The 12,185-nt window shown below is 36.4% G+C and overlaps 1 protein-coding gene across 1 annotated transcript; it reads right to left on the reverse strand.

Moving 5' to 3' along the window:
* Positions 1-844: 844 nt before the first annotated feature.
* On the reverse strand, positions 845-11,971 carry RAB4A (RAB4A, member RAS oncogene family). Its single transcript, XM_009579565.1, has 8 exons — positions 11,856-11,971; positions 10,161-10,241; positions 8,837-8,951; positions 7,241-7,303; positions 5,868-6,022; positions 4,838-4,933; positions 2,635-2,795; positions 845-1,253 (listed from the first exon to the last, which is right to left on the reverse strand). The coding sequence occupies exons 1-7, from the start codon at positions 11,899-11,901 to the stop codon at positions 2,680-2,682; spliced, it is 672 nt and encodes a 223-aa protein (XP_009577860.1). The 5' UTR covers positions 11,902-11,971; the 3' UTR covers positions 845-1,253; positions 2,635-2,679.
* Between the last annotated feature and the right edge of the window lie 214 nt (positions 11,972-12,185).

Below are 12,185 nucleotides of genomic sequence, written 5' to 3' on the forward strand. Positions count from 1 at the left end.
ATCAGTACCAAGGCTGAAATTCCCCTTGACGAGTTTCACAGGAAGACAGAACTACATAAGTAGGATGCTTGTTGTTTTCCTTCCACCATACAAGTCTCCTGGGGATGATGTGGACAGCATTATATACAGTGCACTCACATAAAGTCCAAAGGTAGAGCTCCAGCAAGACAGACTGTTAAGTTCCCAATTTTAAAGTCTAATTTTAAGATTCAAGTTCTTAATTGTACTTTATGAATGTTTAAGAAAAAGAAATTAGTATTTTAAATTTCATACATTCAGGATACTTAGAAGAACCCATTTGGGCTCGGTTTGTACCTCACCAGGTATGCTTCGACAGAGATCATATTTCCTCAGCTGATTGCTTTGTTTGTGATGAGCAGTTAGGAGACCTCCTACTGTGATAATCCTCCATAAACCTATGCCCCTGCCCTAGAATTACAACACACACAGAGGATGCACAGTTCCGTTCACATATACATTCCACGTTCATGATGCCAGTGCTATACAAAACATCAGGACCAAGAAAAAAAAAAATCCAAGTCAGTCAACAGCCATTTGAGAGACTTAAAAGTATTTTTTCTAAACTTTTAAAGTTTGATAAAAGAGCTTCAGAAGTTATTTAAGAACTGTGATAAAATAGGATATGTGAACATCAATAAAAATTACTTTTCCAACTTGACATACTAGTAAACGTAAGTATGGGTCCTAACCATATGTTGAGAAGCAGTCATGTCAACAGCTTGTTAGAATGTGGCAAACTATGTAGGAAAAAATAAAATAACCCCTCACTGACAGTGCCAGTGGTTTTATAATTCAGGTCATAAATATAAACTATTGTGCAACAAACAAACATGACAAAGCCTAACTCAGTTAAATTTGTTTATATGATAAAAAAATAAAATATTAAACTGCTTGTAGTGCAACATTCTATCAGCATACATAAGTATACCATGCTTTGTAAATTTACTGTTACATTATTTACAGTATAGAGCAATGCTTTAAACAAGAGGTGAAAAAACAAAAATAGGTAATCGAAAACACTTACATACAGGTATAAATCTTAATATTGTTCACCGAATTATCAAGTTCGCTTTGCAGACTTTTGTGTCACGTGAACATTCCTGCCCACCACCACAGGGTACACCTTTCTGTCAGCAGTGGTCTGCTCTGTTTGTAGATTGTGGAAAGATGTTTTTAAAAACTGCATAGCCTTCAAGCTTTTCTGTTTCTTCAAACACCATTTGCAAGGACAGCTGTAAAATACACAAGAACTCCATCAATTATCTACATCCAATCAATCTGAAAACTCAACTCCTGAAATAAGATCAATAACTATTCACTCCTGTAAAGGTGTACCGAAGCTGGACTAAATTAATGCCCTTTTCCAGCAGTCTCTTAGTTGAAGGATGATATTTTACAGGAGGAAAGTAAGGGAGAAAAGCAGTTCAAGGATTCCTATCCATTATTTAAAATTCTGAGCTCTAATTGGGAGCTAAGCTCCTGGAATATAGAACAAAATAGGAAAATGTAGAATTACATGCTGCCTTATTTAATGTTCTGTTCTGTTGGTGTGCACTGCTCAAACTGATGAAAAATGAATACAGTAAAAATGATGCAGTAACTATGCCTGCAGTACTTGTTTAATTTGGTATCGCCGTCCTTGTATTAGAGAAATAAGGATTAATGATATCAGAATAAATAACTACGCAGCAATTCCTTAATTACCCTCATTGAGTGAGGGAGAAAGGACTGTCCTAACAGCCACTTACTTACTGCAAGGAGTGGCTTGCATGACTCCATGTATATCCATGAATATTGAGAGGTGTCTTAAGGACAACTGTTTATAAGAAAGACTAACCACCAAGCTGTTCTTGGGAGTAAGTTATGTGACTTTTAGGTCTCTCCCCCTACTACTGCTAAAGGGAAAAATCTGTTCCTCACTTCCTCTGAACAATGTCTCTGGAAGACTTTTAAAAGACTGCACACCTGTTCCATAGGCTGCAACAGCCCTAGAAGAGCTATTTTAGATGACAACACTGCTTAAGCAGCAAATACGACTATTCTCTTGTTGACATTTCTGCTCATAGCAGACAGGAATCAGAACCATTTTGGGCTGGTTTTAGGTGGGAAAAAAAAAGTGGAAGTTTGAAATCCAGTATTATCTTTAACGTTCAAGTCTCAGTCTTTAAATTTCGTATTTTCAGAAAAGACTATATAATAGCTTTGGACATGGTACTGCACCATACACTTTGTGAATTCTCATTTCTAGTAATATTTGTCCACGATACATTTGTCCACGATACAACAGAAATTATTCACCTTCTCTACAGTGCATTAGGTAACTATTAGGGCAATAATGCATTTCAGGAATACAGAATTTTTCAATGTTTTCCACAGCATTACTCAGAGTAAGCAAAGATCTATAAATACTTCAGTAAGAGCTTTAGTCTTGCTTTAGTGGGCAGATGGTAGAAGAAAAATCAAAGTATAAAAAAAAAATTCATTCTACTGTGCATTATTTCGCTATATTCTATGTTACTTTACAGGCTAACTGTGAAAAAGCCAAGCACTCGATACAGCACGTTTATGAAATATGGCAATTTACCCAACACCCTGAGATTTTTGTAACCTTACCTTCTGTATCTAAAGTGAGTATTTGGGATTTTGTGTTTTGTTTCTTTAACACCCACATTCTTGAGCACTTTGTGCTTGTGCTCTACGTGGTGATCTCAGCTGTCTCAGGGCAGCATCTCCATACTGAATACCTGAGCCCATTCTTTCTGGATCCAATTCTCCTGATGAGAAACAAAATGGTCACAAAAAGATGGATCACTTGCAAATAATACATTCCAATTTAAGTGACAACATTAGATAAAAAAGCATAATGATATTCTACTCTAGTTAAGGAGAGATCTATTGCAATTCTGTTTACTTTTAGGCAACTCCACACCTGTATCATTTTTTCCTGTAATTTCAACCATGTGCCCTTAATCACAATGACAAAGCAGTTTGTCTCCGAATTAGGCTGGTACAAGAAATGAATTCGCACTAACTACTTCTAACAAAGGAAGCGTCCAAAATGTTTTCTGCGAACACTGTTAAAAACCACCTGCTTTCAGAGACTAATATGCAAAGAAGGAAGTACTGTAGATACCAAGCCAAACAAAAATGGATCGATCTGACAGTAGGATTCCATAAAGCACTGCCCCCAGAAGAAATGATCTCAACCTTCCCTGCTTCTGACATCCATTTCTGACTACTCCATGCCCTGTGCCTTCAGAAATGTTCTTACAGCTGTATGGTAGACTGGCCAAGATTAGAAACATTTAGGTTTGGTGGGGTTTTTTTGTTTTTGTTTGTTTGGGTTTTTTTGTTTGGTTTTTTTTTGTTTAAAAAAAGAAAAAAAAAAGAATCCCTCTAATAATTCACATCACTTATTCAGGTTCATTGCACACATGTGCAGCCTCTGTAAGTTAGCAGATAATAGTATATTGAGGGGACCAGTTGGTAGCTCGAGGATAGGGCTGCCATTCAGAAAAGACCTTGGCTGAGCTAGAGGAACAGGCCAGCAGGTACCTCATGAAATTCAGCAACTACACATGCAGAGCTCTGCACTCGTGATGGAACAAGCCCAAACACTTGTACAGGTACAGACTGGGGACTGACAAGGTAGATAGCAGCAGTTGGTTAGCACTGGGACACATTGCCCAGAGGCGCTATGGAACCTCCGTTCCTGAAGCATCTCAAAATGTGCCTCGACAAGCCCCGGGCAACTTGCTCTCACTTTGAACCTGAACATGCTTTAAACAGGAGGCTGGACTAGAGACATCCACAGGTTCTTCCCAGTCTCAACTCTTCCATGATTCAATGCATGTGTACTGGCACACGGAAAACAGGAGCAGCTCGCAGAAAACAGGACTTACTTCTGTTGTGGTAATGCCTCTAAATCAGTCATGGAACTACAGTATCATGAGAAACTAGGTGACTTTGCTTTTTGGTTTTGTGATTTTTTTGTTTGTTTGTTTAAAATGAAAGCTGCTGTTTGGCATTGATTTGACGCAGTAATCAGGAAATTCCTATGAAAATACCATATTCTTTTCATCTAAAAATTTGTGTTTGGCATTCAAAACGTGTAATTAGAGTCTGAAACAGACTTTTCAATATGGCCAATACTTAAAACTTTGAAGATATCAAACAACTAGAAGATAAGAGTGGAAGACTGGAATGCAAATTAGCTGTAATGACACCTAACACTTAGGAGCCTGTCTCCAGCAGAAACCTGCCCACTTGTGCCGAGAAGCTTCTGGTATATTTCTAGATCTGCAAAAATAAGAATGGTTTCAATTGAGAGGCAGGAAGGTCACTTCAGAGAAACATGGTTGCTAAGAAACATCCCTGAAATTTTCAGTATTATTGTTCAATTCTCTGTATTTCCTGCTACATATGAGAAGCTGAATTAAAAGTTATGTCTGCCCCGATACTAGGTTTTTATTCTGCATTGCTAAAACTGTCTAATGTCATGCTTGATGTTCGTAGGGACATAGCAACCGACAGAATGTACAGCCTACACTCAGAGCTGACCATTAAGGTAAATGCTGTGTAAAAACATCCATAATTCACACCACCCCCCCTTTTAGATATACAGATCTGACTTAGACATCCATTCCTATTAAAACATATGGGAAGCAGGTACAAACCAAATCGGTTGTTTTACCACAATGAAATTTTGGTTCTTTGGGTTAATTCTATTAGAGAACTTTGAATGGCGGTATTTCCACAGGTACTTTTAGCTTTCAGGGGGAAAAAAAAAATTAGAAGAATATAAATCTCAATTTACCTGATTCAATTTTATTGAGTATTTTTCTTGCACACTGTACAAAGGCCTCTTCAACATTTTCTCCCGTTAGTGCACTTGTTTCCAAGAACATCAGCTCTGCATTTGACACCAAAAAAACAACCTCAAAACAAGTCTGGAATATCTGATACAGTAATTCAAAGCACGAAAGCTAAGAGCAATAAAACTTTTCTTAAGGAGAACTATTGTCAAATAGTATGGTCTGGCAAAATTAGGTTTTGATGGCAAAACCATCAAAAATTTCCTCTGAAATTAATACATTAACCCTAGAAAGTTGGAATCCAAAGATAATAACCTGGCCTGTGCATGCACAATAGTGCACGAAACAAAAGAACTTCATATAGTTACCCATTAATAGAAAGTTATATGCAAAAGGACAGCCAGCAGCCACTATTGGTAGGAAAGACTATTTATAATAGATTTATAAAAGTAAAACCAGATTTTACTGATGGCAGGACCGCAGCAACAGAAACTCAGACTGAGACTGGCTTTAGCTGCCACAGAAATGTGTCCTCAGACTGGAAATTCTGAATATTACAGACCAGGTAATAGTCCTATGGATCCATGCCATGCACTGAATTCAGTTTCCCATGAGTAAAACTCATTGCTTCCAACTGCAGCACACCCCATCTAACCTTCTCTGTAATCTACAGAATCTATAAGATGCTGAAAACTAGGAAATAGTGCTCTTCATTTTCTCCTCAGCCCTGTGGAGGAGGCGAGGCAAGGCAATACCTGCAGTTGTATTACATTCCCTAGGGAATACATCTCCACATAGAAGGTATTCTTTAAGTAGCAGCTGTGACTGGAAGAATCACTGGTAACGAGACTTAAATAGTACATGTAGTTCTCTCTGCAAGCACTGTCCTCTCTCTATGCCTCATGTACTGACAGAACACTCTTTTCTGTAGGTATTTGACAAGGTAGAGTGGGCAAAGTACTCCCTAACTGCACAAAAAATAAATTATTTTAAGCATCTTTGAATGCTACATGAAGATTTTGTACTACTTACCATTTTCTTGTGCAAACCGGGATGCTTCTAAAAACGTAACTTCACGATCTGCATCAAGATCCTTTTTGTTTCCACACAGTATTATCACAATATTTTGACTTGCTAGCATTCTTGCATCCGTCAACCAATTAGTAAGCGCATTGTAGGTTTCCCGGCTATGTAGAAAATGACATCCTTTATTAGAACACACTCATTTCTAGTGAGCAGATCACTGAACTAAAATTCAGAAGGCAAATCTGTATTTGTGGCAAACCACAAATCGCTGCTAGTCGGGCAAGTCACCTACACATCTCAATATGCCAGCCATGAACTGGGAAGAGTATCAAGTTCCTTCATGAAACCATTTAAAAGCTTAAAGTTTTTAAAAAGCAAAATTAAATCATCCACAATATATAAATAAATATACACAATTATAAAATACCCTGTTAATGTGAAAAGCTAAAATTTTAAGCGCTAATCTAGTTTCAGCCTTTTGTGCATGAAATTTTGGGATAACAGAATGCATTATTGTTTAACATGGAATTCAACTGATACTTAAGTTTCAGGTGGGATTTTAAGAATTTACTACACTTGTGGAGAATTGAGTGCCTGAACTTTCACATTTGTGTCAAGATTAATAACATCTCAGGCAGTTACCCTGCACACACCATTAGTCATTGCAGTGGTGGTCAAAGCCTTCAAGCAGTAAGACTGACAAATGAGTCCAACTGACCTGAAGCACAAAACACAGATTTCAAAGACTGCTCAGAGGAGAACAGTCCACTCACAGGACAAAAAGCAACAGATCTAGCGAATCATCATTAACCAACATGAACCTTATCTGACAAGTATCAGTCAATGGTGGCCAGGAAAAAATGTGGAAATGTGTAAAGGTAGTTCTGCTGGCTGCCTGTAATATTAAAATATTAAACAATGCAGAGATGAACAGAATTTTGGGCTACAGTTAGGGAACGTGTAGGTAGAGCTAGCTTCTCCAGAGGATGACCTGTTATGCCAGCATACTAACAAGCAGTTTCCACAAATAGGGGTGTACCAGCTTGTTTAAAAGTGGCTAAAGTCTGCTCTTAGTTTCTGTTGCAAGGCTTCCTGAGCCAGTGGTTGCATGTAGTCCATCGTAATTAGAACAGCTACTGGTGGGCCAATTCCCATGTATTTCTCTAACCCTTTGAGACTGTTTACGTTTATGACATTCACCGTATCTCATGTAAGCAAGTTCCAAAACTTAAATACGCAGTAAAACAGAAATACTTTTTATATTTATTTTCTTTTCTTCCTACCCATTCTCTATTAGAGGATTAAGTACTTTGGGGGGAATCATTATGTGTTAATTGTATCTGCTAGTCTATAAGCAAAAGAGTTGCTAGCTTTCTTACCTGGTTATATCATAGACAAGCAAAGCACCTGCAGCTCCTCTATAGTAACTCCTTGTTACAGACCTGAAATAGAATTACAGATGTACATTTCTGTAGTATCTTCATTGTTTCAAATCTGGGTTAATATAATGCAATCTGTATTATGAAAGAGAATTCTCATTTACATATTTAAAATAAAAGTGTTTTTTAGACAACATTATCAGCTGTGCAGCAGCAGACTATTTACAACTAGACTTTTGACAGAGCAATTTTACTAAACATAGCTGTACAGGGATTCTCCAAGTCCATTATGACCTGTGTGCTGCTGAAGCTACATATATCATCATGCTATATGGTCTGATACAGAACTGGGAGCTGATGGTGGTATCTGGCATGAAAACAGCATAATTAACTCATGTTTGAACTCTCAACAGTGAGGAGAGAAAGAGCAAAATAGCTGTAATTGAACAATTTAAGACTCCTTAAGTTGAAGAGAAGGAGGCGAGGAAATCAAAGCAAAACATCCTTCAAAAGGTAGAGGAAGAAGAAAAAAACCTGCTAAGTACGCAGAGGTGTGATCAGCCTTAAAAAGAAATTAATTAGATTATAAAAAGCAACAGGAAAAAAAAGGAACTGCAAGTCTGTGAACACTGAACTTGAAAGAGCAGAATTCGCAAAAGCCTCTGAAAGTACAGAGCCTCCAAGCTCCTCAGAATCCCAGGATATCTGGCCAACATACTGAAGAGATCTCATTAATGGAGACTACGTAGCACTTTTTTTTTTTTTTTACCCAGCCACAGATGTATCCAAAGGACTTGTCTAATAGAGGGCATTTACCTGGATTACTCATTACTTAGACTTTTACCATCATACTCACCTTTGTTAACCACTGACCCCCCCCAAAACCAAAGAAACTTCCCACACACATCTCGCCCCCCAAAAATATCAAAAACCTGATGTCCTATTTGATGGTGAATGTACTCAGGAATACATTAGATCTTTGCTGAGTTTGATCTATGCCTCGGATGTATGACACAGTTAAAATACAGCTTTAAATGTACATTGGTTGTTCTAAGCTGACAAATACATTTTCTTTGAGAAACTTAAGAGATGTCAGTCTTTCTAGAAGTGTATTTAGCCAAGTGAAGTTGACAACTGATTTTTTTTCCCTCTAATAAAATAATATTATACTATGAAATTGTTCTCATGCAGATTTTGAACAGCTTACAACTTCCTGGCATTTACTTATTCCAACCAATAGAAGGTCTTCTAAACACAGAGTTATGCACACACAGTTAAAAAACTATTCTGAGTTTGGCTGTGAACAAACTTTTAGCCACATATTCTACTCGTACACCTTAACTATCACAGAAAATACCAATGAAAGTAAGAGCAGACCCTCAGATTGATCCTGCAAGGCAGCATTGCTTTACTGAAACCAATGGATCTACGTAGCTATGTCCAGGTTGGAAGTTCTGGCCTAGTTAATAACATGAAAGCAGACAAATAATTCCACTGACCAAGAAATTGCCTATTTATAAGCAGGGATAAATAATACCCAACACCCACAGCAACAATTTAATAACAAACACTTGATAAAATGATTGAAAAGGGTACCTGAATCTCTCTTGTCCTGCTGTATCCCATATCTGCAATTTTACATATTTACCACCAACATTTATGATCTTTGAACCAAATTCCACTCCTATAGTATGATTCGAGTCATCTTTGACTACAAAAAAGAAACAAAACCAGACTTATTTAGAGTGAATAATTAGTTTTTACCTAATCCAATTTAGGTATATAAAACTCCTCAGTGTTCAAATTACAAACTACTTCCTGAACCATCAAATTCAGTGCCACTCATAAGTCTACTGCCACCATGCAGAAATAAACATTCTTAGAATTTTTGAACGGCTTATTCAATTCAAAATCACTACTAGAAAGGCCTGCCGTAATAAAATCATTCCCAGTTCACATTAATAAACAGCAAGGTAACTTTTGTACACTTTTTTTCCCTAACTGCATTTTCTAATACTTCGATGCAGTTTAACATTAAAATTCGTGGAAAAGCAGAACACAAAAAGACATAGTCTTGGCCATGAATAAGCAAGAGCTACTTCTTTAAAGTACGAAGTTAAGATATTTGCTCTATGTACACAGTTGATGTCATAGATTCTCAGCAATATACAACTGCCCATACTAGAAGCAAGGTCACGGTTCAAGTTCAATCATAGAATCATGCCATTTTCCTTAGTGATTACACATTATTATCCTAGAGCTATTCCTCAAGAGATAAGGTGAATTACCATTCAGTTGAGAAAGATAAGTCACCTTAGATTTACAAAGGTTTCTAAATGCATATTAATTTTGTTTAATCATGATGCTAAAGGCACTACCCAACAGGAAACTTTATGGCACTTATTCATCTCTAAATAACATTTACAATGGAGACTCTACCAGTATTTATCACAGAACACAGTCCTTATCAAAGAACACAGAGTGTCTATTTATTTAGAAAGAGACTAGATGTTGGGAGATTTGAGTTCTGTTCAACAGGCTTTCTAAATCTACTCAAGCAATTCAACTTGTCTTCCATCTGCTCAGTATTTTTTCTAAAAGATCCACGTCTCAAGCTATAGGGAAGGTTACAGCTGCAAGATATAATTCTCACAAAAAGTAAGTCTGTATTTTCATCAACATCCTGTTATATAGTAATAGAGAATACTGCTCAGTATCAGTAATCTTTTGATTAGAGGCAAACAGTGAGCAATAAAGATTTACAGCATGGTTCTGAACATAATTCTCAGTCAAAATCCTTATCTATACAAATAAGAGAATTACAGGAACTTCCATACAAAGAATAGATACTCATGTAGGCAGAGCCTTCATTTGTGGTACGAAGCAATGGAGAACTCTTACTGTGCTCACATATACTTACATTTCTTTTCAATAAATTGGTGTAGTAAACAGGATTTTCCAGTTCCAGCATTTCCTATGACCAGGAACTTAAACAGGAAATCTGAAGATTGAAAACCAACAACAAAAAAATTGTTAAATTTTAGTGCGCACTCACATTTTTGTCACAAGACCAAGTACACAAGCCAGCTATTCTGGTTTGTATTTTATTATTTTTATGTTATTTATTATAATTATAATTATATATTATAATTCTCTAGTAGCTGTTATTTCAAAGGGAAGGGAACAGATGACAAAAGTAGCAAAATAACAATAAATCAGAAGAATAACACAGTGTATGCAACTGTGATGTTACAAAGTAAAAGCTAAGAATGCTATTTGTTTATGGAGATACAAGAATGACAAGAAGAGATGGAAATGGCTGAATTTGAATTCAGTTAAAAGAGGCTGATTTACCGGTATATGTTTGGCTTATATTCCAGCAACCTGTTTTAAGGGTATGTAAGCTGTTAGTTATAGTCAGTACAAATGCCCTATATAATGATATCATTTCTTAAAATCTATATGGTTTTGTACTTTTAAAAACTTTTGTATTTTTTTTATTTTATTCACATTAATTTGAACTTCTCTATATTAACTGCTTAATACTCATACTTCGTTTTAATACTTGTAAAGCTGGAATAACTACAATATTTTTCTACAAAATTTACAGGCAAGAAGTAATTTTTATTCTGGCATGCCTGCTTTCAAATTTCCTCCACATGGTAAATTAAGATACAGGTACTTCTGGCACTTTACCTATTTATGAGCCATTTACATCAGTGTTCATTAGTAATACATGTGTTCAAGATTTATTGTCCATTTGTATTGTTTTTAACATTTACAGATAATGCTTTAGCACTATCTCCCCAGATCTGCTTTCAGTTTGGCTAAGGACTGAAGTAAGCTTCCTTGTCTTACTACTCTCAAGCATACACACTGATAAACTGTGATTAGAAAGTTTACAATTGCTTCCCCTAATATACAGCCATCAAGGCAACCTTTACAGTTCGTGCAAGATTCACTATTTATTTTTCTACCAGCAGCAGCTTTTTTTACAGTCATCTTCACAACTTTATGGCACAGTTTCTCTTATAAACATAGCAGGTCTCCAGAAGACATCAGGTAAGCATGCAATGAAACGGATTAAGTTTGCAGTATCAACAAAAATAAAAACTTAACATTAATTTCATTAACAGTGTTTAGAGGTGTCAAATGTGTTACACAGATATTGGCTCAGGGGAAGGCAGAATAAAAAAAATTAGACTATGCTAAGCAAGTCAAAGCACTGATATGTTACTCTTATCAGAACCTTGTTTGAGTCTTTAGTTTTACAAATTGAATTTAACATGCACACAAATCTACGTGCTCATTCCATTTCATGCAGGAATCATTTGTTATGGTACATCACAAACACCCCCTAGCAATGGTAAAAGCAACAAGCAAGTTTCTCATATGGTAAGAAAATTCCAACTGTTGAAAAGTCAATAGCAAAACAGAGGGCTATGGATCCTGGGAATGTCCACCATCCTTTGCCTCCACCTGTCTTCCAAATTTTATTCATATTTAAAATGAGGTAGTGTTCTACTAAGGATTTTTGCTTTTTCACATTTTACCTTTGCATGATTTCTCTTGTTTCAAATGTTGTAACAGGCTTGGTATAGACTCTGTATTCTACCCTTCTCAGAAAGAGATTGCTGTTTCTTGCTCACAAATATGACCATTTACACGCTCAAGACATTCTGTTCCAAACTCCTCTCATTCTTCACGCCCCCACCCAGCTGCTCATGCTTTCTGGATGAAAAAAAAAAGCTACAAAAAGGATTTTGCTTCAGGTTGTGAAAATTTTGTGTGTTATCTCCCATAAAGAAGGGCCCTTCATGTGATCTCAATTGCAAAACACACTGAAGCTGAGAATGTTTCATTCTATCAAATCTTCACTGTTAGTATGAAACGTAGATATCATAAATAGCCCCAAAGTGTTAGGTTAAGAAAAAATTCATCTCTG

The sequence above is a fragment of the Fulmarus glacialis genome, unplaced genomic scaffold (assembly GCF_000690835.1).
Source record: "Fulmarus glacialis isolate BGI_N327 unplaced genomic scaffold, ASM69083v1 scaffold45746, whole genome shotgun sequence".
NCBI classification, from domain to species: Eukaryota; Metazoa; Chordata; class Aves; order Procellariiformes; family Procellariidae; genus Fulmarus; species Fulmarus glacialis.